Source organism: Dama dama, chromosome 22 (genome assembly GCF_033118175.1).
Source record: "Dama dama isolate Ldn47 chromosome 22, ASM3311817v1, whole genome shotgun sequence".
In the NCBI taxonomy this organism is placed as follows: domain Eukaryota; kingdom Metazoa; phylum Chordata; class Mammalia; order Artiodactyla; family Cervidae; genus Dama; species Dama dama.
Genome location: NC_083702.1, coordinates 24,701,579 through 24,728,051, shown reverse-complemented (window position 1 = coordinate 24,728,051; position 26,473 = coordinate 24,701,579). Strand labels below are relative to the sequence as shown.

The 26,473-nt window shown below is 43.5% G+C and overlaps 1 protein-coding gene and 1 long non-coding RNA gene across 4 annotated transcripts in view; one reads left to right on the top strand and one right to left on the bottom strand.

Annotated features, from left to right (window-relative positions):
• Positions 1-5,330: 5,330 nt before the first annotated feature.
• LOC133043806 (uncharacterized) lies at positions 5,331-8,125 on the bottom strand. Its single transcript, XR_009689772.1, has 3 exons — positions 8,018-8,125; positions 6,108-6,222; positions 5,331-5,453 (listed from the first exon to the last, which is right to left on the bottom strand). It is a non-coding gene; the product is annotated as an uncharacterized LOC133043806 (long non-coding RNA).
• Positions 8,126-11,003: 2,878 nt separating this feature from the next.
• The window catches only part of GUCY2C (guanylate cyclase 2C), a 63,854-nt gene continuing 48,384 nt past the window's right edge, over positions 11,004-26,473 (top strand). Inside the window, exons 1-6 of one of the 3 annotated variants that reach the window (XM_061125055.1) lie at positions 11,004-11,414; positions 15,524-15,636; positions 17,408-17,472; positions 20,413-20,625; positions 22,177-22,298; positions 24,519-24,615. In XM_061125055.1, coding sequence (XP_060981038.1) covers positions 11,198-11,414; positions 15,524-15,636; positions 17,408-17,472; positions 20,413-20,625; positions 22,177-22,298; positions 24,519-24,615 — 827 coding nt within the window. In that variant the 5' untranslated portion in view covers positions 11,004-11,197. The remainder of the gene's footprint in view (positions 11,415-15,523; positions 15,637-17,407; positions 17,473-20,412; positions 20,626-22,176; positions 22,299-24,518; positions 24,616-26,473) is intronic. The other 2 variants (XM_061125057.1, XM_061125056.1) reach the window with 2 other exon arrangements.

The following is a 26,473-nucleotide window of genomic DNA, read 5'->3' as shown; positions in this document are numbered from 1 at the left end:
CCCTGACAGATTTACAGTTTTGTACTCCATTTTGTTGGCTCTTGGCCTCCATTTCTCTGACAAGCACCTTAATTTAAATACTCTCCTATTTCACAGGGATGTTATACGTGCAAGCTGTAAATGGGTTTGGTTTCTTTCTCACAGTCTATTTTTACATCCTTACTTATCAGGGACAGTCTATCACTGTCTAGATCTCAAAAGTCTATAAAGGTGTTTGAGACCTAAAAGAAAGAAGTCTTGGCTCCAAATACAAAAAACAAACAAACAAAAAAAACTGGTATATTATTCCAACTTGTCGTTTAATTGCTAATTTGTGTCTGACCTTGTGCGACCCCATGGACTATAGCACATGCCAGGCTCCTCTGTCCTCCACTATCTCCCAGAGTTTGCTCAAATCCAGTAGCAAAACTGTAAGACTCCTTTCAATTTTTTACAGAACTTTTTTTTAAACAAATGTATTAAATGTAGCCATGTCTGACACATTGATATGATATGTCTTTAGGAAACCAGTTTCTTCAATCTTGAAGGATTAATAAGTTTTCTCCCCTTGACCTTCTTACCGTTTCCATCTAATCCTATTTCACCAGGCATTTGCTCCTTCTTCAAATAATTTTGCCAAGTTTTAAACATTCAACAGATTCGCTTTTCCTAATCTCATACATAACGTGAAAAGGAATATCTGCCATTCTGCATTTCAGAGTTTCTATTCTTTCTCTCAAATATATCCTGCTAATGCAGTGTAAATATATTTCAAATAATAAAAAAGTTTATCTAAATAAACATAGTTTAAACTTTTATTCCTGTGGTAGATTCCAAATATTTGTGTTCAGGATAATGTTTTAATCACATCTAGTTACACAGTTATTTCTTGAATACAACTGAAATTTCTTTCCACTACCACTCTTTTCTAATAAAGTGAAGTTGTCATATACGTAGCTTTCTCAATCCAATTAATTTTAGTTAAAATTAGAGAAGATACACCTACTATACACAAAAATAGCACAAAGGAAGAAGCAGTTGATCCTGCCATTTAGAGAATGGCAACCAGGAATAACAATCACTAACTAGGTTACCCTCTGAGCCAACAGGGAGACCCAAGAATACTGGAGTGGGTAGCCTATCCCGTCTCCAGGGAACCTTGCCAACCCAGGAATTGAACTGGGGTCCCCTCCATTGCAGGCAGATTCTTGACCAGCTGAGCCACCAGGGAAGCCAGCTAGGTGCCAGGAACTTTATAACATTTTCTGCTTTAATTAAACCACACTTCCCCATACAAGAATCTGCAAAGTTCACAATAACAGTAGTTACTAGAAACTTAACAGAATAGTTAGTAGAAACTTAATTTTCATTTGTTGGAGCTCTCATGAGTATTTCTAGAACCTGCCAGGCATGTCCTGAATATTGTCCAGTAAGTCTATTTGTCCTATGGACACGAGGGTCTGCAGCGGATTCTGCCCCCTGGTGGCTGCAGTCTGCTCATGCGCTGAAGTCCCCCAGTGGGTGCAGCCACAGCTCCCATAGCCCCAGGCACTTGCCGAGGACTCTCAAAGCTCCAAAACAGGCTGCCAACCTTTGATCAAGTGAAGAACAACATTGCTCTGCTTTGTGTGAGGGGAGGGAGCCTGTTAGAGAGCCCCTGGGCAGTTATATCTGTGACTTAGTATTCTCCTGAGCTGTATATCAGGTGGTTCTAGTTTTTTATTCCAGGTCTTTTTCTCTTTAAGGTCTGCGTTTATGGACTGGATTGGAGATGGGCTTAAATAATCTGGCAACTATTGTTTGGCTGTTTCCCTGAGAATGCATCACTTACGGTGTGACTGTTGAACTCCAGGTGAGTGAATATTGTCTGGACGAATCCCATCCATCACCTGGCACACCTACCCACGTCCAGGTGCCAGCAAGGGTCACAGCTCAGGCTTCTTGGCTAGAATAGAAATTAAATTTATCTTATAATAAAGAAAACTGAAAATCAGCAAATGTAGGTAATCTGCCCACGTTCATATGCTTAACAAAGGCATGAGACATGATTCAAATCCAGCTTCAAGTTTCGTGGGTTTGGGTTTTTTTGTTTAAGAATATCAGACTGCCTCCTGGGACTCAAAGAAGCTCTTCTTTACCTCTAGATACACAATTCTGTTGTTTAAATGCTTGCCTGACATTTCCTACTACCTAGAGAAGCATTAGTAAACAAAACTGGCAATTACTCTATTTGTAAGAAGTTTACACTTCAAGGAACTCATCAGTTTTTTTTTTCCTTCTTTCCCAAGCTATTATTTTAACCCATATAATTATGAGGAAGTAATTCTTCAGCTGCCCTCGGAGGGAGTAGGGGGTGGGTAGGGGTGGGGAAGAGTAACCTCTGACTTCTCTACAGGAGAATACAGAGTTCCTTTTTCAGAGTTGACTTGTCAACCCAATATCCACTCTTTGGCAGCCTAGGGTCTGTTTCCTTCCATGTGTTGGAGATAAGAGAAAATAAACAAAGTTATTTCCAGAGCACGGGGATCTTTATGACAGCTGAGATGCGTTACTGCCGTCTCCAACGCATATTTCCCTTAGTATGTAAACATAGCCACCTGGACCCAGGAGGTAATGCAAGAGTCGCTGGGAAACTGAACAGAATTCCGGCTGCCCCTGCAAATATATAACAGTCATCTACTCCAGCCTTTCCCGAGCACATTAGACTGTACAAAATGGGCTGGGGAAGGAGGGAGAAGACGACTGTGTGCGAGGTCGCCTCAGTCGTGTCTGACTCTTTGTGACCCTGTGGACTGTAGCCCGCCAGGCTCCTCTGTCCATGGTATTCTCCAGGCAAGAATATCGGAGTGGGTTGCCATGCTGTCCTCCAGGAGATCTTCCTGACTCAGGGATGGAACTAGCATCTCTTATGTCTACCTGCATTGGCAGGTGGGCTCTTTACCACTAGCACCACCTGGGAAGCCCTGAGGAAAACATTTCTCAAGGATTAAATAGAGTTTCTTTTGGAATGGGAACCAGGAAAAGAAACAGACTTGTCAACCTGAAGTGCCCAGGCACTGGTGCTGAATTTAGCTATTCAGCCCTAGTGTACAATAGTGATTCGAGTGTCAATTGGGTTACTCGACCTGGAGATCTACATAAGATGACTTTGACTCTCATCTCATCCTTGTAGAAAGTCCAAAACCACTCCCCAGTATTTCATCAAGCCCTGAAGACTTAAACTACCATGATCATCTCTGACTTGAGACTGGGCTGCTTCTGAGAATCACCTAGTCATCCCATTCCTGTTCTTGCCTCATCCATCTAGACACAGATGTGAGCCCTTGTCCATAATTCCCACAGGTTAGGCAAGTGGTGTCTGCCACAGACTTGACTGAAGTTGGGAAGAGTTACCCAGTGGCCTTGCCTGGTGGCTCAGATGGTAAAGAATCTGCCTACAACGTGGGATACCTGAGTTCATTCCCTGGGTTGGGAAGATCCCCTGGAGGAGGGCATGGCAAACCACTCTAGTATTCTTGCCTGGAAAATCCCACGGACAGAGGAGCCTGGCAGGCTACAGCCCACGGGGTTCCAAAGAGTCAGACATAACTGAGGAACTTTGACCCAGTTTTACCAGTTTTAAACTCCCGCTAGGGAATTTAATGTAATTAAATGGAATTTGTGTAACTCCAATGCTGAGATGGTTTAGGGAGCTCGATAAATAATCTGTTGTATGGATGGAGTTAGGCATCTTTTCCTTAAGGAAAAGACAAGCAACCTGCATCCTCTTATGTATTTTATATATCCTTGTTCTCAAGAGTCTTTAGTCCCCATCACGTTGGCCATTTCTTTCTATTGAGTTGACCAGAAATTTTGTTCAGATTTTTCTGTACAGTGTTACTTAAAACACAAATGAACTTTTTGACCAACCCAATACATAACTCCCATTTCTTTCCTTTTATCTCTTTCCATCTCGCCTCCTCATTCCCTTGTTCCTGGGTTAGCCCTAGGAACTTCACATTTCCTCATTTTATTATATCAAGCAGTTTATGTTTCTCTGTGCCTAACTCAGAAGGTTTGCATAACCAAAGACACTTAAGTGAAAATGTTAGTCTCTCTATTGTGTCCGACTCTTTGCGATCCCATGGACTGTAGCCTGTCAAGCTCCTCTGTCCATGGAACTCTCTGGGCAAGAGTACTGGAGTGGGTTGCCATTCACTTCTCCCAGGGATCCTCCGAAACCAGGGACCAAACCCAGGTCTCCTGCGTCGCAGGCAGACCCTTTACCATCTGAGCCACCTTAACTCTTGAATGTTCAACAAAACCGTGTAGACTTTTAGTTACCCGAACCCATCTGGCATCATGTTATCCTGTGTGAATAGGACCAGTAAGTATTTCCTCCACAGGGAAAGACAGTAAAGTAGAAATCATTTAAAATATTTTATTTATACCTTAAAAGTTGTTTTTTTAAAATCTCAAAATATGTTCATGTTTATTTATTCTCCCACTGGTTGATATTAGGCCAGGTAATTTTCTTTGAACATTAGTCCTTAGATTGAACCTCTGTATCAGCTTTCTTTCTTTTTTTTTTAATTAAAGTATAGTTGCTTTGCAGAAAAGTGATTCAGTTGTGTCTGTGAATAAATATATATATATATATATTTTTTTTTTCTTTTTCAGATTCCTTTCCATTATGTTATTGTAAGATATTGAATATAGTTCCTTGTACTATACAGTAGGTCCTTGTTTTATTTCATATATAATAGTATGTATCTGTTAATCTCAAATTCCCAATTTTTCCCTCCCTGCTATATCAGATTTCTTAAGTAAAATGCATCTCATATTAATACTGCTTTGGGTGTTACATGTTTTAAGGTAACTGACAAACTCTCCAAGGACAAAGTTTTTGTTAGGTTTCTTTGTATTTTCCAGTGTTTTATAGCAGTTTTTCCACAGCTGTTTTCTCAGTAATTTGTCTTCGTTTAAAATTTTCAACAGTTTTTAAATTATTTTATCAGGTTTGTTGTTTTTGTTGAGTCAATAGGTCACGTCCCACTCTTTTGCAACCCCATGGACTGTAACCTGCCAGGCTGCTCTGTCCATGGGATTTCCCAGGCAACAGTACTGGAGTTGGTTGCCATTTCCTACTCCAGGAGATCTTCCTGACCCAGTAATCGAACCCGTGTCTCCTGCATTGGCAGGTGGAGTCTTTATCATTTTGGCAAATTTGGGCACAAACAGAACTGACCCTTGGTAAACAAATGACTTGATTGGAAGAAGTGGAAGTACACACGTCCAGTGGCTGCAGGCATTCAGAGTGTATTTCAGCTAATCTGGTGAGTCTGTTAAATCATAGGTTCAGAAATGCTCTCATGTACAACATGATGACCACAGCCCACACTGCTGTATGATGTATAGGAAGGCTGTTAAGAGAGTAAATTCGAAGGGTTCTCGTCACGAGGAAAATGTTTTCATTTTTTCCCTCTTTTCATTGTCTGTATATGACAAGATGCGTATTAGTTGAACGTATTATAATCATTTCACAACATACATAAAGCAAACCTTCATGCTGTATGCCTTAAACTTACATAGTGATGTATGTGAATTATTTCTCAATGACACTGGAAAAAAGAGAAGTACTTTACTATAGCCAGTTTTCCTCAACAAGTTCAAATCAGGATGTCTACTTTTGTGCTCATTTTAAAAAAAGCTTTCATGTTTTAATTCCATCAGTTACATTAGTTCGTAAAATCCCTTTTGAACAACTCACTTTTGCATCTCCACTGAAATAAGGGACAGAGAAAGCCTAGGACTGCTACGGAATGTAGAGATGCTAAGGGTTCCAATAGTGAGCAGGGGATCTTAATGGGAAACATACAGAAGAGACCCATTGTCAGAAATGAAAGAGTGGGACATGCAGGTGATCTGCTCAGCTGCTCCTTCCCATGTGAAATAGTTTCCCTTTTTTTTTTTTTCTCATATCTTTAGGGCTTTTGTGTTCTATTGTAAAGTGCATCTCATAAATCTGCCAACTTAGTGTTCAATATTTGCTTATGACCCTTGAAACTTTCCCAGTAGAACCTCCCTCCCTTTAATCATGATCTACATGCTAGTAGTTTTACACCATAAAGAAGACACATGATTTTTACCTTAAAGGATCCAGGAAGGAATGTTATCTTGTTCCTTCCCTTTTGAAAATGTTTTCCTGGTTTCATGCTCTGATCAGAGGATTCCCAGAACTGCATCTGCCTTTTGTCTTCACACCTGAATTAAAAGCACTTGACCGTTACTACTTTCTCCATCCCTCAACATGGCTTTTTTTCATGTTTGCAATTTGCAGATGAAATAGAAAAAAACCAGTGTACTTTTTCTCCTACCCCAGGAAATGAGAATAGCAACATATCAACAGTTAGACAACCAGGTTTGAGTCCACGCTTGGCCACCCAATGTGCGGCACATAAAATTGTTACCTGTAGCAAAGGTTAATCAGCCTTGTGATGGCCATGTGCCTCTCTGCAGCCTGGTGGTCCATTCTTCCTGATGTCCACTAGAAGTCTCCAGGGGTACCTCCTCCTGACCACTGTCAGTCACTCGTTACCACCTACTCCACCCACCTTATAAAATAACCCCAGTACCTGCCTTCTGAATCAAAGCTGAATCCTCTGAAGTCTGAGCATCTGCCATCCTCCCTCCAGGAGACACTAGGATTGAACCCCCCTTATTCCACATCAGTCATCCCCTCAAACATGGACACTTGGTGTTGCGTCTTAACTTTTATGTATTTAGTTATTTTTGGCTGCACTGGGTCTTCGTTGCTGCATGCAGGCTTCCTCTAGTTGTAGCAAGTGGGGGCTTCTCACTGCAGTGGCCTCTCTTGTTATGGAGCATGGGCTCCAAGCACTCGAGCTTCAGTACTTGTGGCACGTGGGCTCAGATGCGGGATCTTCCAGGACCAGGAATAGAACCAGTGTCCCTTGCATTGCAAGGCAGACTCTTAACCACTGGACCACCAGGGAAACCCTGGTGTCCTACTTTCCCTAGCATTTTATCATCCCCATATTGCTACACCATAATCAATAAATGCCCCAATACCCTTTATTGCTTCATAAACTCTTCTGTACCCCTCCAGGCTAGATTGAGAGAAGGAGTAATGTGTTAGGAAAGGGGTGCAGAGTGGTACAAAGACTCTAGTAATGGTTTACAGGCTATCATGTATATAAGTGAGTGTTCATTTTATTTTTCTTTTAATTGGTGTATGTCTATTGCAGCTATGCCTTTACATCTATGATCTACCTCATAATTTAAAATTTAAAAAAATAAAACCTACCTCTGTTCCCTTGAGGCCTGTATCATCAAGCCACAACACACACTATCCCTTTTTGTCAACCACTGTCAGTTACTGAAGTCCTGGTTGCTCTCCCTCGAGGATTCCTCTCCAGTAAGGGCCTGCCATCAATCTGGTTGATTTTCATACCCAGGAGGTGACTGTCTAACAGACTGGACTCTGAGTTCCTTCAGCTCCTCTGTTTAGAGACATTTTCCCGCCCCTGCTCTCAGCCACCTTGAACTGCTCACATCAGTAATGCAGAAAGCCTGCCCTTTAATGTAGAAATCTGCCCTTTAATGTAGAAATCTGCCCTTTAATGGCAGACTGTACCCTTCCAGATGTTTGTTTCAATTGTCCCCTTTCCACCTGTTCTGCCTCACTACTGTACCCTTCAAGCCCTCTCTCTCTCTCTTTTCTTTCTTGGCTTTGCTTCTTGGCATGCGGGATCTTAGTTCCCTGACCAAGAATTGAGCCCTCCCTCCCTGTAGAGAAAGCCCTGATCCTAACCACTGGATCACCAGGGAATTCCCTCAAGCCTCTTCTTTATGGCTTTCCCTCACTCCCCTCCTGCATGCATTTCATTCTTTAAATTCAGTTTAGATCTTGTAGTCCATCTCCCCACTATTTCGACTTTCTTCTTCTTTTTTTTTTAATCCATTTGTTCTTTCATCACATGTACCTAGAAAACCTCCAGACCCAAGTAAGCCCCGCCATTCACTTTGCTGTATGTACCTGTTTTAGAGCAGCTCAGCTTGGCTGGAGAAAATCATAAAACCAGGCAGAGGAGGACCACCGTAGATTTGGTCACTCATCTCCTGGTCTGCCTACTCAAACACCGCCAGACAACCTTAGGGCACACCTCTTATCAGTTCCCTCTCTCATCACGGTAACTTTTCGAGTCCCTCCCTCCTCAAACCTCGGACTAGCCCAGCTCTGCTTTCATTCTCAGCCGATGACTCACCTCCTTCAGAATTATTAAACAATCATACATAAACAATCTCATCTTCCAGGCACAAGTCTAGAAATATGCTTGTATATATGAAGCTAATCAGAGCCCCGCCTCGTCTTCCTCATTGCACACCCTTCTGTGTTCCCCATTCCTACCTTTAGGGAAAAAAAAAACCTTAGTTTCCCTGGCCTGTTTCAGAAAATAGACTCAAGCAGCTAATCATTGAAGAAAGGGCAAAAGTGGGACCCAAGAAGAGTCAGTCAAGCAAGGAAGGTGATAACAACCTGAATAATAAGTAAAACTGAAGCATGGGGTCATAAAGTCTTAGTTCTTCTCGAGAAAAACATACAACAGTGTCTGACACACGTCCTTAAGTTATTTCTTAGAGAAACCAGACCCCCCACCCCCCCCCCCGCCCCGCCCCGCCTTAGGTAGAAACTGCTGACGCTAAACACTTAGACCCTAGCCTGGTTGGAGCTGGAAAATGCATGATTGAGATTCCTGAACCGCCACCCTGTCACCTCACCTTCTACCCATCAGAAAAGTGTACATGAGCTGATCACACACCCTGCGACCCTCACCCCGACACTGCCTTTAAAAACCTTTCCCTGAAGACCACCAGGGAGTTTTGGCCTTTGAGCATTAGCTGCTTGTTCTTCTTGCTTGGCACCTGTAATAAACACTGTATTTTCCTTCACCACAGCCCACTGTAGACTGGCCTTGCTACGCGTCTTCCCCGCTTGGTATCCATATGTTTGTTTTCTACGTTTGGGTCTATTTCCGCTTTGCAAATAAGTTCATCTGTATTGTTTTTCTCAGGCTTCCCAGGTGGAGCTACTGGTAAAGAAACCGCCTGCCAATGCAGGAGACACAAGAGATTAGAGTTTGTGTCCTGGGTCAGGAAGATCCCCTGGAGGAGGAAATGGCAACCCACTCCAGTATTCTTGCCTGGAGAATCCCGTGGACAGAGGAGTCTGGCGGGCTACAGTCCATAGGGTTACAAAGAGTTGGACATGGCTGAAACAGCTGAGCACATACCGTTTGTCTGGATTCCACATGTATGCATTAATATATGATATTTGTCTTTCTCTTTCTGACTTACTTCACTCTGTATGACAGACTCTGGGTCCATCCACGTTTCTACAAATGGTACAATTTCATTTCTTTTTATGGCTGAGTAACTTTCCACTTCCCTGGTGGCTCAGACGGTAAAGTGTCTGCCTATAATGTGGGAGACCCGGGTTCAATCCCTGGTTGAGCAAGATCCTCTGGAGAAGGAAATGGCAACCCACTCCAGTACTCTTGCCTGGAAAATCCCATGGGAGAAGCCTGGTAGCTACAGTCCATGGGGTCGCAAAGAGTCGGACACGACTGAGTCACTTCACTTCAACATTCCATTGTGTATATGTACCACATCTTTTTTATCCATTCCCTTGTTGATTAAAGTTCCAAATTCTTAATGGTTTACAGAAAACTTTCTGGCTTACCCTTGCCTACTCCTCTGCATTCATTATTGCACAGGACTAGCTTTCTTCACTCCAGGCATACTGTTCAGTTCCTCAAACATCCATGCCACATCTTGCTTCTGGGTCTTTGCACAAGCTCTGCCCCTGCCCACATTCTCCTTCTCTTCCATTCAGCTAACTCCTGTTCATCCTTCAAGGCTCGGTTCAAAGGGCACCTTCTCAGGGAAGCATCCTTGACTCTCCAGAATAGGTTAGGTTAATCTGTCATGCAGCCATGAAATTAAAAGATGCTCCTTAGAAGGAAAGCTATGGCAAACCCAGACAGCATATTGAAAAGCAGAGATATCAATTTGCCAACAAAGGTCCGTGCAGTCAAAGCTATGGTTTTTCCGGTAGTCTTGTACGGATGTGAGAGTTAGACCATAAAGAGAGCTGAGCACCAAGGAATTGATGCTTTCGAACTGTAGTGCTGGAGAAGACTCTTGAGAGTCCTTTGGACAACAAGGAGATCAATTGGGCAATCCTAAAGGAAATCAACCCCGAATATTGATTGGAAGGGCTGATGCTGAAGCTGAAGCTCCAGTACTTTGGCCACTTGAGGCGAAGAGCTGACTCACTGGAAAAGACCCTGAGGCTGGGAAAGATTGAGGTCAGGAGGAGAAGGGTGTCACAGAAGATGAGATGGTTGGATGGCATCACCGACTCAATGGACATGAGTTTGAGCAAACTCCGGGATATAACAAAGGACAGGGAAGCCTGGCGTGGGAATGCAGAGAGTCAGACAGGACTTAGGGACTGAACGACATCAACAACTGTTCGTGTGCTCCCGTGGCCCTCTGCACCGTTCTTGATTATTGAGTTTAGTTATTCATAATGATTTATTTAATGTTTGTCTCCCCCCCCCAGGATGCAGGTTCCGTGAAGACGTTAATGTATCCATATCATTCATGGCTGTACACCCAGTGCCCTGCCCATGCCTCACAGAGAGTCAGGTCTCAATAATAGTTGCTGACTTGGGTGATTGAAGCACAGATCTTCCTAGTTTCGTTTCAGTGCACAGCTGTGACCTAAAAGCTAATAACCCATCATATTTGTGCTTGCCTTAAACACTTTGACCTTTATTTTCCATTTCCAAAGCGTTTTTGGTGTGTACAATACCGCCCTCTTCCTCTTTTCCCCTTTTCTCACTGATGTGTCACCAAGTGATGTGTTTTAATTGGGTGAGGCGCAGGTAATCTCCCCGTTTACAACTCTGACCTTTCCATGAGCAAACACACAGAGTGAACTTTGGTTTATCTCCCAGTATAATGCAGCTGCTAATTGCCGGCAGGCAGGCTGTCTCCTACGGTCCACGTGACCGGTGGGGTGAGCAGAGAGGAGCGCGGGGAAGAGTGGACTGCGGCAGCGACAGGCTGTCGGGCCGGAGCTCCTGCCTCCTTGAGAGCCCCGAGCGAAGCCAGCGAGCCCAAGGAGCATGGTGCTGAGGTGAGGGAGGTCATGAAGACGCCACTGTTGGCCTTGGCTTTGTGGTCACTGCTCCTCCGGCCGGGGTTGACGTTCTGGACCTCCCACGTGAGTCGAAACTGCCAGGATGGCAGCTACGAGATCAGCGTCCTGATGATGAACAACTCGGCCTTCCCAGAGTCCCTGGACAACTTGGAAGAGGTGGTGAAGGAGGGAGTGAAAATTGTGAGGCAGCGTCTGCTTGAAGCCGGTAAGAATACGGTAACCGAATTCTCCTCCCTGTTACCTCCTCTGGAGCCAGAGCGCTGCTAAGCGAAGACCTCGCCTTCTTTGCCTTATCACCCACCCTCCTCTAAGGGCCCTTCTCTCTTTCAAGGCAGTAGATCTTCAGAAAGAAGGATTTGAGCCCTACCTCAGTGAGCTCACTCATGATACCCTCTGCTCTAATAATGGGTCCAACCCAGGTGTTCGCAGCAGTGAAATGCCCCCAAATAAAACTGGATTTACTACTCAGTGGCAGGGCCTTGTGTTTCCTTCTGCATCACCTCAGGGGCAGGATTTGGTCTGGACTTGAGATTTCCAGGGTTGTCCATCAAGAGGATGAATCAAGTAAAATTCCTACAGATGCTGAGTCTTTGATGAAGATTTTTAATCCATCTATTCTCTCTTTGAATCTCTGGTGGTGGTTCTTGTAAGATGCAGTCAATGTGATAAATTTGCAATCAAAGTCAGTGTATGCATGCTAAATCCCTTCAGTTGTGTCTGACTGGTGTGACCCCATGGACTGTAGCCTGCCAGGCTCCTCTGTCTATGGGGATTCTCCAGGCAAGAATACTGAAGTGGGTTTCCATGCCCTTCTCCAGGGGATCTTCCCCACCCAGGGATTGAAGCTGGGTCTCCTGCATTGTAGGCATATTCTTTATCATCTGAGCTGCCAGGGAAGCCCCAAACATAGTGTAACAGTCCTTTATTGTACCCCTTTTTTAGGGGGATGAGAAAATTATTTTTTATGTTTTATTGAAGTATAGTTGATTTACAGTGTTGTATTAATTTCTGGTTCACAGCAGAATGATTCAGTTGTTCATATATATATATATATATTCTTTCTTGTATTCTTTTCCACTGTGGTTTGTCAGAGTATATTGAATATAGTTCCTTGTGCTATACAGCAGGACCTTGTTAATCTATCCTATCTATACTAGTTTGTGTGTATCTCTTAATTAAGAGATAAATTATAACATTAGGTAAAACATGTATGATAAAGAGAAAGTTATCACCCCTGATAATTTCCAGTCCCCTGGATCTTTCCAGATTCTTTTCATGTGCTTCCAAGTTTCTTGTTAAGAACATCTTTGGAGTCACTACCGCACTGAAACACTTTCCCGTCCTTCTTCATTTCACATTATTCTACAAGTAGCTTTCCTGGAGTTGCTTAATCTTCATAGTATCATGTGAATGGATTTCCCATGTCTCTTACGTATCTCTTCCCGTATCTCTGACCCTTCCAGATCATCTGGTAATTCCCTACAGTGGGATATTCCATTGTTTTTAGTTTCTCATGATTATTTAAAAGCTACTGCAATAACTTCCCAGGTGGCTCAGTGGTAAAGAAACCGCCTGCCAATGCAGGAGATGTAAGAGAAGCGGGTTCTATCCCTGGGTTAGGAAGATCTCCTGGAGGAGGGCATGGCAACCCACTCCAGTTGGAGAATCCCACAGACCGAGGAGCCTGGAGGGCTGCAGTCCATAAGGTCACACAGAGTTGGACACAACTGAAGCGACTTAGCATTCATGTACGATAAACATTTTCACATACGTAGTTTTACCACCCGCCCCCCCCCCTTGCTTTGAGACAAGATTGCCATTAGTGTGATGACTGAGTCAGTGACTGTTTCATACAACTTAATGGTTATTTATGGACGAGGATACATCCTCTAAGGAGAGGGTGTCTTAATTTTCTTTATTTAAAATTCTGTGTCCATAGCGGCAGTAGTTGTCAGACATCTTGTATGTGTGATAACTGTCTTCTGTACATGTCTTCAACCCTGTCTGAGACCAGATTCAGATATAAATGGATGGATCTGATCTAGAGCCATAACATAACTAGGAGGTCATTTAATAAAACCCCCTTCTATGGGCAGCGTGGTGGAGTAGAAAGAACATTTGATTTGAAGTCCGAGGACCCAGATCCATGTCCGTTTTCCAGAGCTCTCTCTCTTTGTGACCCATTTCTCTTGACCTACCCGAGCTTGGTGTTCTTGTTTTCTGAGTACCTATCAGGTGCTTGTTGGGGCTTCCCAGGTGGCTTAGTGGTAAAGAACCCGCCTGCCAAAGCAGGAGAGGCACGAGATGCGGGTTTGATCCCTGGGTCGGGAGGATCCCCTGGAGGAGGGCATGGCAACGCACTCCAGCATTCTTGCCTGGAGAATTCCATGGACAGAGGAGCCTGGCAGGCTACAGTCCGTAGGGTCTCAAAGAGTCAGACATGACTGAAGCACCTTAGTGCACACACAGACACGTGCTAGGCAAGATATATCATCTCTTTACTCACCACAGCTCTGTGCAATCAGCATTGCTGACACTGTTTCACAGCAGAGTTATTTCACTTAATAACTTTGCTGAAGTCACACAAGTTGTCTGTCTGAAGTAGGAGTCAAACCCGTATCTGTCTTACTCCACAGAGTGTATCATGTCGCCACTGTAAGATCTTTACCCACCGTGAAGTAACTTGCTCATTAAAATAAAGTAGCGGAACACTGTGGTTAGAAGCAGAGTTTTCGGACTCAGACAGAGGCCAGTTCACAATCCAGCCTTTTATCCAACCATTTATCACCTGTGACCTCGAGCAAGTTATACTTAAATTTTCCGAGCCTCAGTTCCTTCACCTATAAAATCACAGTATAGCTTCCTCCGGTGAGTATGGTGTGAATTAAATGAGGAGATTCACATAAAGTACTTAACTGATCCATACTATGCCCTCACTGAATGGCCATTGTGTTTATTGTGGCCCCTGTTACTGTTGTTCTTGTCAAGGACGTTGACGTTGTGGTTGTTGCTGCGCCCTTGCTGCTGTTATGCAGAGCAAGTTACCCGGCTCATAAAATAAACAGTGCAGTGCGTTGCTCAGATATTGATCTCTGAGCTCACATAACCCGAATTTGCACTTCTGCTCCATCATTTACTCGTTGAGTGACACTGAGCAAGTTGTTGATTCTAAGTTCAGTCATCTCATTTGTAAAATAGAGTCAATAATGGTGAGAGGCCTTTGCATGAACTCAATAAGAGGAGAATCAGAAGGTGGCGGGTTGAGGGGTGAAAGAATAAACCGAGGCCCAGATTTCTGCATCTGATGATGCATTTTGTCAGATGGATGGTCATGCATAGTAAACTCAAGAAATGCAGCTTGTGAAGGAAAGATGGATTCACAGTCTAAGCTTATTAAGCATTGATATTCCGGGAAAATTTAAGACAGTATACTTGAGAGCTAACTTGAAGAATAGAGTTCTAATGTGGGTGATGTCCAAGTGGAAGAGAGCAATGTTTTCCCCAAGAACCTAGGAAAGCTTTGTGGGTTTGGAAGAATACACAGGGCTTGGTGGAAAGCTTGAAAACAAGATTCCTTCAATCTTAGGAAATCAGCTTCCCAAGGATGTATGTGCCATGGCTAAACACACCAGTTCATACCTTCAACCTAGTCCATACCCCCGACCTGGTCCATACCCCTCACTGGTCCATACCCTCCACATGCTTTCATGTGCTGAGAGGGGTCCCTTTCCTAGACTCCAGAGCCCATATCCAAATTCACTTTGATTCCATCCCATCCTCAAAGCTCTTTATAGGAGAGAGATCATCTGAGATCACCCTGTATTCTATAACATCCCCTTCACCCTCCCAGCACTGAGATCTCATGGTATGGTGTGCAGATGGCAAATGGGATAGGGTTGAAATGACACCCGAGGAACTGCTTATAAGTTAAGCTTTACTTTGAAGTCCCCATCCCATTGTCTAAAAAGTGTTCAGTGGAGGCTTCACTGGTGGTCCCATGGTTAAAGACTCCACACTTCCACTGCAGGGGTTGCAAGTTCAATCCTTGGTGAAGGTACTAAGATCCCACATGCTACACAGTGTGGCCCCAAAATATAAATAAACAATATGCTAAAGTCATTAGAGTAATAATAAAGAAATGACAGGGAGTGGCATAGGAACTCAGAACTCAAATATTCCTAGGCCTGAAACTGGATATACAATTCCCCCGCCCCCCACCCCCAGGCTCAGCTGGCAAAAGATAAATCTCACAGCCAGTATAAACTTACTGAGGAATAACACGAGTCTTCTCTTTCCCCTCATTCTGGATAACAGGCCTCAATGTGACCGTGAATGCCACCTTCATCTATTCAGAAGGTGTGATTTATAAGTCCAGTGACTGCCGGAGCAGTACCTGTGAAGGCCTCGACCTCCTCAGGACGATTTCAGTGAGTGCCTGCCTCTGTGGGGTCAGCTATCACCCTCCTGCCCTGGGGGGATGGTAGCTGGGCTCCCCGACCTGTCCGCCAGCACCCCAGCTGTACCCCAGCATTTCCTCTATCTGCCAGTATCCCACCTGTCCGCCAGCATCCCACCTGTCCACCAGCTTCTCCGCTGCCCACCAGCATCTCCCCTGTCCCACCAGCATCTCCCCTGTCTGCCAGCATCCCACCTGTCCACCAGCATCTCCCCTGTCCGCCGGCATCGCCGCTATCTGCGGCATCCCACCTGTCCGCCGGCATCCCACTTGTCCACCAGCATCCCCCCTGTCACCTCCAGCTACACAGCTGAGTGATTTGGAGATGGGGTGCTCTGACTCTCCCCCCATCTATTTCCCAAGTGAGAGGGCCCTCGGGGAACCCAGGAAGGTAGGGAGCACCTTAGCTATGTTGTCAGTGGTATGGAGGGGGATTATTTTGTTTTCAGTTGTTTTTAAAAGTCTTTTAAAAAATTTTAAGTGTTGGTATTAACTGATGTGCCTTTGTGTTCCCTTACGAAATATCTGAGGTGCCCTATTACAAAAATATGTTCCAAAGCCCTCTGTGCATGTGTGCTTAGTCATGTCCAACTCTCAGGGGCCCCGTGGACTGTAGCCCGCCAGGCTCCTCTGTCCATGGGGTTCTCCAGGCAAGAATACTGTACTGGGTTGCCATGCCCTCCTGCAGGGGATCTTCCCACCGCAAGATCGAACATGTGGCTCCTGCCTTGCAGATGAATTCTTTACTGCTGAGCCACTGGGGAGGCCCCCAAAACCCTACACCAGAGACCTATTGCAAGTCATCACCATATATGTGGTCACAGGTTGATTGTTTAAGAGCGGAATCTGACAACCTAACTTTATAGTAGCAACGGTAATGTCAAAATCTAGAAATAGGAAGAGAGAGATTCTTGCCTACTTCCTCCTCCCAACCCCAGCCCTAACCCCAACCAGAGCTTTACAGACCTGAAGAGGGTTCTAAGCTCTCTAGAGGCAATTAGGCTGTGAGATGCCCCTCTACGACAGAAACCTAAAAACAAAGCCCTTCAGAAAGCAGTGCTGGGCACAGAGCATGGTTCTGAAGCTCTAATCAATAACATAGACTCAACCTGATCAGCCACACTCACGTCAGGAGGCGTGGCTCATTACAGTCGTCTTTCTAAATCGTGGAGGGTGCAGAGCGAGCAAGAGGAGTTGAATACACTCCACTTTGCAGTTCTACGAAGCTGTCTCCTCTTTCTGCCTCTCCAGAGGCAGATATAACCTGGTTCTCCAACACCATCGATGGAATATCCCTAGTCGGGTGCCCCTTGAGAAAGGGTGGAATACGAGATCTATATTCCTCAGAGCAGTTAAACTGCATTTTGTTCTCTGCAGCCCTGCTTGTCGCGTCCCCTAAAACCGGAACTTGCCCTCTCTCTCCACGGCCCCTCCAAATCTAGGCTGTTCACCACGTGGCCTACAGACACTGCTGATGTTAGTCTGCCTGTGCCTCGTCAGCCACTGCACATCCTCCCCTTGATAAGAGGGTCCAGGTTCACGTTCGGGCAGCACCCCTTCCGCGGGATTCTCTTCCCTCCTCCCGCAGCCTCTCCCAACTCAGACATCTCAGAGGTGTGAGAATGAGGGAGAAAGGCCCACTTTCCAGCCTTCTCGGAGCCTCCCTCTTGCCCACTTCGTTCCTGTGCACTGATTCATGTTTTATTTTTAGGAACTAGTTGTTTTTTTTTTTTCTCCTACAGAGTAAAAAACAGATGGGCTGTGTCCTCATGGGGCCCTCGTGCACCTATTCCACCTTCCAGATGTAGTAAGTAGCTTGGTTTGTTATTGCTTTCACGCCCCTGTGACTTGAAGTCAGGACGAAATCATCAATATTTAAGTGATTTATCAAACAGCCGTCTAGTCCAGGTAATACAGTCAGCGGTGCGGGGCCCTTGGATTCTGCAGCCCTCTCTAATGACCGTCGTGCCCTCATCCAGGTGCCTCTGCCTTTGTGCAGTGTGGGGTGAGTGGCAGTAGCTGTTCCAGTTCAGTTACTCACATCTGAGCATGAGAAGCAAAACGGTAGAGATGAAGTTGCAGCTTCCCTGATGGCTCAGTCTGTAAAGAGTCTGCCTGCACTGCAGGAGACCTGGGTTTGATCCCTGGGTCGGGAAGAGCCCCTGGAGAAGGGCATCGCAACCCGCTCCTGTGTTCTTGCCTGGAGAAGCCCATGAGCAGAGGAGCCTAGAAGGCAATAGTCCATGGAGTCGCAAAGAGGTGTGACTGAACTGACTTAGCGCGAGAGATGAAGTTAGACTCCTGGCAAGATTCAGGGAAGATAGTGAACTTGGATAATTTGAAAACTGAATAAATGAAATATTCCCAGACACAAACACAAAGGAAAGCACCCTAGGGCCTTGGCAGGGCTCTGTTCCATCCTTAGGTCTGTAAGAATGAGGACAGTGGTAGGATTCTTATTTCATAGTGCTATTTGAGGATTATATGAATAACATATTAAAGTACTTTACACAGTGCCCATATCAAGTTAGAAGAAAAAATCTTCCAGTATGTTTTAGAGGGAAAATACTTCTCTGGCTTCTGGAAAATCGCCCCCATCCCTCTTGTTCATCTCATGCAGTGTAATTCTCACCACCACAAAATACTTTGTTCTACCAAATCACCCTTCCCCAATAAAAATCCCTCCCACATGCCTTTCTTGCACCTGTTCCATCTCCCCCTGAATCAAGATCACTCTTCGTCTACACAGAGAAAACCTTTAATAGACCACCAAAGATGGAAGGGGATGTTGTTTTCCTTTCTCAAATACATATTAAACATCTTCATACGAACTTGGTAGACCAGAGATACTGAGGTGAACAAGCCCAGTGTGATGCTCACCTTCATGGTGCTTGCAGTCTAGTGGAGGAGACAGAGATTAAACAGATTCTCTCTCAAATGATTACCTGGTCTCAGGTATCAAAGACAGTTCTCCTAATGAATAAAGAGATTTAATCTAGGACCTGATGGATCAGTAAGAATCAATCAGGCAAAGAGTTAGGGGCACAGCATTTCTGGTATTTGTAAAGACCCTGATAGAAAATAAAGCTTGATATATTTAAGGCATGACTGCATCCATGAAATTAAAAGATGTTTGCTCCTTGGAAGAAAAGCTATGACCAACCTAGACAGCATATTAAAAAGCAGAGACATTCCTTTGTCAACAAAGGTCCATCTAGTCAAGGCTTTGGTTTTTCCAATAGTCATGTATGGATGTGAGAGTTGGACTATAAAGAAAGCTGAGCACCGAAGAATTGATGCTTTTGAGCTGTGGTGTTGGAGAAGACTCTTGAGAGTCCCTTGGACTGCAAGGAAATCCAACCAGTCCATCCTAAAGGAGATCAGTCCTTACTATTCCTTGGAAGGACTGATGCTGAAGCTGAAACTCCAATACTTTGGCCACCTGATGTGAAGAGCTCACTCATTTGAAAAGACCCTGATGCTGGGAAAGATTGAACATGGGAGGAGAAGGGGACGACAGAGGATGAGATGGTTGGATGGCATCACCAACTCAATGGAGATGAGTTTGGGTAAACTTTGGGAGTTGGTGATGGACAGGGAGGCCTGGTGTGCTGCAGTTCATGGGGTCCCAAGGAGTCAGACATGACTGAGTGACTGAACTGACCTGACCTGATGTTTAAGGAATCACAAGTAGATCCATGTGCCGAACAGGAGAAGGAAACTGTAAAGTCCTCAGGTGATGCCTGTCTCAGAGGTAGTCCGAAGCACCTGCGTGCTCAGTTGCTAAGTTGTGTCTGACTCTTTGGGACCCTGTGGACTGTGGCCCACCAGGCTCCTTTGTCCATGGAATTTTTCCAGGCAGGAATACTGGAGTGGGTATAAGAGCTGAAAATAAAGCAGTGCGTGGAGGGGAATTTCAGGGACATCTTTTGGGCTTCCCAACATTTGTAGTAGCTGTGGTGGCCCATTTTCTGTTTTTCTTAGCCCTACGCCCCAAAGTCCATATGTCCTAGCCTAGATGTTAGGACGACCTGATGAAACTCATCTTAGAATAAATCAAAGTAACCAAGCCATGTGTGTGTGTGTGCCTGTGCGTGCTAAGTCAGTTCAGTCATGTCTGACTCTGCATTTTGATGAACTGTAGCCCGCCAGCCTCCTCTGGCCATGGGATTCTCCAGGCAAGAATTCTGAAGTGGGTTACCATGCCCTCCAGGAGATTTTCTGACCAGGGATCGAACCTGAGTCTCCTTCATTGCAGATAGATTCTTTACCATCTGAGCCACCGGGGAAGCTCAGAAAAGGCAGCGCGTGTGTGCGGGCTAAGTCACTTCAGTCATGTCTGACTCTTTGCAATCCTATGGATTGTAGCCCACCAGGCTCCTCTGTCCATGGGATTCTCCAGGCAAGAATTGCCAGGGCAGGTTGCCATGTCCTCCTCCAGGGACCAGGGATGGAACCCACGTCTCTCATGTCTCCTGCATTGGGAGGTGACCACTAGCACCACCTGGAAACCAAGCCACATATACAAGAAAACATCCAGAGTATGCTTAGCAAGTAGCATATGTCCAATAAATATTCTTTAAATTCACTTGTGTGAGAGGGACCTATGTAAGTCGAATACCTGCTTGACTGACCCTATTTCGTTCTTGTCATTTCCACCCACATGCTGAAACAGCTTAAAGAAGGATCTTACTTGTGCTACTTAAGTTAATCCTGATATTGGTTTATTTCTCACCTCTTGGCACAGCCTTGACACAGATTTAAACTATCCCATGATTTCAGCTGGGAGTTTTGGATTGTCATGTGACTACAAAGAAACTTTAACCAGGATGATGTCTCCAGCTCGCAAGCTGATGTACTTTTTGGTTGACTTTTGGAAGGACGATTTTCAATTCAAACCTTTTTCCTGGAACACTGCATATGTTTTCAAGAATAGTACAGAGACTGAAGACTGTTTCTGGTAAGCAAGACCATTAATATCCTTCTGACACTTAGCCATACATGATGGAGAGAAACCATAAACTCTCAGCAGACCCCTAGTTATTATCAGATGCCCATTCCATGAAGTAACAGCTTTGGAAATGGAAACCAACCCACTTTCTTACATGCAACTGGTACACAGTTTATGTTTAACTGATTTCGTTCTTAAGCTATAAATATATAAATATAAATAAACAGTTATATAAGGCTGTTTGCTACTTCTATTTGAACTAGATCTACTAAACACAGTTCTCTGAAGTAGGTACCCCTTAACTTCAGATCAAATTGAAGTTTCACTTAGAAGCATATGACACTTCCTCTGATTTCATGATCTAAATCAATAGCAACAGCTAATGTTTCATATTAATAAAAAGGAATCATATGGAACATGTTATATGTCTTGAGAACTCTGAATAGATGTGTTTTGAACATATTTTCAAAAAGTTGCCTTTTCTCATACAGTCTGTTAGTTAACAATGATCTGTTTTCCTTGCCTCAGTGTGATTGACAAAAAGTGTCTATGTAATGGTAAATACATTGACTAAATATTTTTCTTTTTTTCTAATTTTTTCCAAATGGCATAAGTGAAGAGCAATAAATATAGCTTTGATGAAAACTTTGGTTCCACCAAAAGTGATTAGAAGTGAATAAACAAGTAAAAGCAAAGGGGCCAAAAGGAACATGATGTCATTAATATAATTGACATACATTGCATGTGTGACACTCTTTGCAGTTTTGAAAGTACTTTCACGTTAGTTTTATCAATTCCCCACAGTAAACCCTCTGTAGAAAAGAGGACAAGTACTATGATCTCTGTTTAAGGAGAATGGAAATCAGACATGATAGCAGAGAATGTGCATTCTGCCTGTCCTACACAACAGGTTAGAAATCGTTTCTCTCACAGCTTAGCAAAGGAATAAGGCTGTTGGAATGAACAGAGTATTGGGCACCGTTGCTAAAATGAAACTACAGAGCTCACACAACTCCAACAAAAGTGGCAGAAAGAATGACTTGAAGGAACCTGCAGTCTCTCTCCACCAAAGCATGCAGAGGACGAAAATAGGGTACCCCTGAGAACACATATCTAGGGAACTCTAAGAATCAACACTAAGGCATCATCTTAGAAACTTCGGGGTAAATAAAAGTCTGTTTCATACAGGAGGAAAGACTACTCCTATCAGCTCTGAATTTTTGTACTGTTGATTCAGAAGTTTCAATTTCTGTGTGATAATGGGATGAGAACAGCCTTCCTTCAGCAAATAGCAAGAGGTCTTTAGAAGGGATCTGGGAAGTACCTCCTATGTGTATGAATACACAAAGATCCCCTGAAACTGTCGCTATGCTCTCCCTAAATTAGACATTCATCCTAACCCTTGGGATCGTGGTGGGTATTGTCCATTGTGTTAACAGTGGCAATGGATTTTAGATGAACAAGTCCCCTGGAGAGATCTGTAAGCAGTGAGCAAACGACATGGAAAGCCCTGAAGAAACTAAGCTGATTTCTTAGAGTTTCTCTTTGTTTCTGTTCTAGGTACCTCAATGCTCTGGAGGCTGGAGTTTCCTATTTTTCTCAGAAACTAGGCTTCAAGGAGATGTTGAGAGGAGATGCCGAGTTTCAGGATATCTTGATGGATCATAACAGGAAAAGCAATGGTAAGAGGACGTGAAGCAAGATTGTTTTTTTGCCGGTTACTTCCTCACAACCGTCACCTCCCTATGAGTGATTTGGACAAATCTACCCCCCAGAGTTGTCATCATTACTGTGTATTTTGTGTGTTTGGGAAGATCTGTAGCTGCTTGCAACTCCATTATATGGTTCCTTTTGCAGATTGAAACTTTATCCTCGGAGAAATTAGCAAAGTAGTATATTAACATGGGACTTCCTTTGTGGTCCAGTAGTTGGGGGTCTGCCTGCTAAAACAGGAGACACGGGTTCGATCCCTGGTCCAGGAAGATTCCACGTGCCATGGGGCAGCTAAGCCCAAGCACCACAGCTACTGAAGCCCATCCTTCCTAGAGCCTGTGCTCTGCAACAGAAGAAGCTGCCAGAATGAGAAGCCCTTGCACCGCAACCAGAGAAAGCCCATGTGAAAGACCCAGTGCAACCATAAATAAATAAGTAAAATAAAATTTTAAAGTATATCAGTGTCATGAAAGTAATGATAAGGCTAAAAGCCAACTTTTATAAACCAAAATGATATGACAATCCCCACCATCAGTGAACTGCTTTTTAAAAATACATTTATTTATTTGGCTGGGCCTGGTCCTAGTTGTGACATTTGATACCTAGCTCCCTGACCAGGGATCAAACCCAGGGCCCTTGCACTGGGAGCATGGAGTCTTAGCCACTGGACCACCAGGGAAGTCCCAGTAAACTGCTTTTTAAGTTCGCCACAATCTAATATACTGTTGAATCTGTGATGAATCCTCAAATATTCCCCAGTGACCAAGAGGACGTATTTATTGATATCTAGCCCTAGGCAAAATTACAAGATAAGCCAAGACTATTTCACTTGGCTTTATTCTCTCTTTATTTCACCTGCTCAGTGATTATTATTTATAGACCAAGTATGAAAAGTGAATGGTATGAAATCATTCTAAGTAATTCAGTGATTTATTTCACCCTCCACAGAAATCTTTTTACAAATAAGAATATATCAGGAATCAATTGTCAAATTTTCTACCAGGAAAGATTCTTGCTTGGCAGGATTTCCTGGTATCCCTCAAAACATCATTTGCTGTCATTATCAAGCATTTACCATATTAAGAACCTACCTCTTGTAAAACATTGAACGAGGTATGGAAAAAAAGAAATATAAAATGATTCATGTCCCTAAAATGTTTTCAATTCAACTGGACAACACAGTGTAGGAAAAGATCTAATGAAGTGTCTCCCAACTCACTCATCTTACTCATCAAGCCATGCATTTCGGAAATCTGGTTACAATGCATTGGAGAGCTTAGAGAGTCAGATTGGAACTCTGTCACTGAGTTCTGAGTTAAGAAGCTGCAAGCAAAACCCAAGGAAAGGTGCTTAGGAAGATTTTATTAATGCTGACATTAACTTATATATTTTACAGCAACTTTACATGTGGGTAGTGCATTTCATTTATTAATGAAAACAGTTTTTGTAACTATTCCAGCCTTATGTAATGGATTAAGCACTAAACAGACTCAAATGCTTGACTATCAGAGCTGTTTCTGTCATCTACCAGTTTTTTTTTATCTCATTGGCATCTTGGCTATAGTTTCCTTAAGTCAGTAAAATTAAAGAAATGGACTAGATGATTCTTTTTTAAAGATATATGTATTAATATTTGTTTATTTTATTTTTCGGCTGTCCTGGGTCTTTACTGCTGTACATGGGCTTTCTCTAGTTGGGGCAAGCAGGAGCTGGTCTCTAGTTGCAGTGCACAGGCTTCTTATTGCGGTGATTTCTTTTGTTGCAGAGCGTGGGTGTAGGCATGCAGTCTTCAGTAGTTGTGGCTCGCAGCCTCTGGGGCATTGGCTCAGGAGTTGTAGTACTCTGGCTTAGTTGCCTTGAAGCATGTGGGATCTTTCCAGGCCAGGGATCAAACCTGTGTCCTCTGAGTTGGCAGACAGATTCTTCACCACTGGACCACCAAGGAAGCCTGGACTAGATGATTCTTTTTAAGATCCTATGCAGCTCTACTCCGACTCTCTAAAAAAAAAAAAAAGGCGGTGGGCCGGGGGGGGCTGGCGGGGGGTGGATAAACTTGAGAAATTAGTGTTAATCTTATGGCACAAATGTAGCATAGACTTACTGGGTTCAAAATCAAGCACGTGGTTCCCTTCTTGCTTGGGAACAGATTATTGTATATTTTTCTCCCTGTCTTGCTCTCTCTCCTGCAGTGATTGTTGTATGTGGTAGACCGGAAACCATCCAGAACCTCAGGGGTGACCGGGCAGTGGCTGAAGACATTGTCATTATTCTAGTGGATTTATTCAAGTAGGTATAATATTTGGAAGAACTCTCCTTTCAGAAAGAAAATAAGGATTTCCAAAAGATACTCTCTTTTCTCGTGTTTTTCATAGCCTCAAATGGGATTCCGTATAAAGATAATATTTTAACCAATGTTTCATTTCTTCTTTATCATTCTTATTCAATTCATTATCGCCTTAGCAGAGATGTATACCTTTGATTTCACTATCATGTCTAAGGACCATATGAAAGTTTCCTACTGTTTGGCACAGGAAACTCTGCTCAATATTATATAGCAACCTACATGGGGAAAGAATTTGAAGAAGAATAGATACATGTATGGGCTTCCCAGGTGGCGCAGTGGTAAAGAATCCACCTGCCAAGGCAGGAGACACAAGACACTGTTTTGATCCCTGGGTTGGGAAGATCCCCTGGAGGAGGAAATGGCAACCCACTCCAGTATTCTTGTCTGAAAAAATTCCATGGACAGAGGAGCCTGGTGGGCTGCAGTGTTGGGATCACAAAAGAGTCTAACACGACTGAGCACAGATACATGTGTATGTGTAACTGGATCACTTTGCTGTGCACCTTAAACTAATGCAACATTGTTGATCAACTGTACTCCAGTGTAAAATTTTAAAAACTAAAAAGTAGATAAATACAAAAGTCTTATTTAAAAAGAAAAAAGCATTAAACCCACATGCCCACTCAACAAAGATCCTGGTCTCCAGCCTGATCGTAAAGTCTTTCTCCCAGGCAGTGATAAATCACCTAATATCCCAGTCATATTTCTGAGAACATGGGTTGTATGTTCCATACGTGTGCCTTTGATTGCTAGTGGCCTTTGGTCCTGGTTATTTTCCTTCAGCCACGTTTGGTAAGAGGAAAGTTCCCGTTAAGTGAATTTGATCGACATGATTATTCTTTGCCCTCTGCAGTGTAGTCACTGGGTGGTGGTTTTCCTCTGCACTTCACTGGCACTAAGGGGAGAAAATTCTGGAGAACAAAAGCCATCTTTTATCACATCCCCTCTTCTTTCCCACTCATCTTCTAATGTAGTTACAGTTTTATGGAGAACCCATAAAAAAAAAGTGCCAAGGTAACATCTGAGTCAGATTAAGCTTTAAAAAGATGTTGCTGGTACATCTTGTGTCTCTTGCTCCATCGGCTGAATCATATGACCTCACTTATCTGACTGGATCATTGATCATTTGCTGTCTGTATTCAGAACAGAAACTGTTACCACAGTGTATCATATCTGTTTAGTCATTTCAGACACCTTGAATGTACTTGTCCCAGTGTTGAGAAAAATGAAGCATGGGAACTGCAGGCTTATCTAGTTTCTGAAGATAATATAGTCAGCTGAGCCTTTTAGCTGCAGAATATAAGAGAGGGCAGAATTATCAACACTTTATTCCTGCAACCACATTGATAGCCACTTTCAATAACTGCTTTGCCTCTTAGAAGGAGGCCTCAGTGGAACCAGTTTGGTGTAGCTTTATTTTTAGAAACTCCTCCATTTACTGCCAAAGTGTTGGCCTCCTTTTATCACTATTCCCTAAGGACACCTGGCTCTGTTTCGGGAAGATCATGAGATTCATTTGAAACTAGACATAACTTGGGATTTCAAATTATGATTCTGACGCTTTCGGTTCATTTGTCTCTTGGGTATTACTTAGCATCTTGAGATTAAGTCTTCTCATTTATCAAGTGAGAATAAAAATATCTATAAGGGTCCTTTAGGATGAGGTGTGGTAATATAAACAAACTCTTCAATACAGTACTCAGCACACAGATATATTCATCTACTATTTGAATATTAAATGATGGTCATCCTGGCTAACAGTAGTTCAAGAGTGTTAGATTATTTACAGATTAAAACATT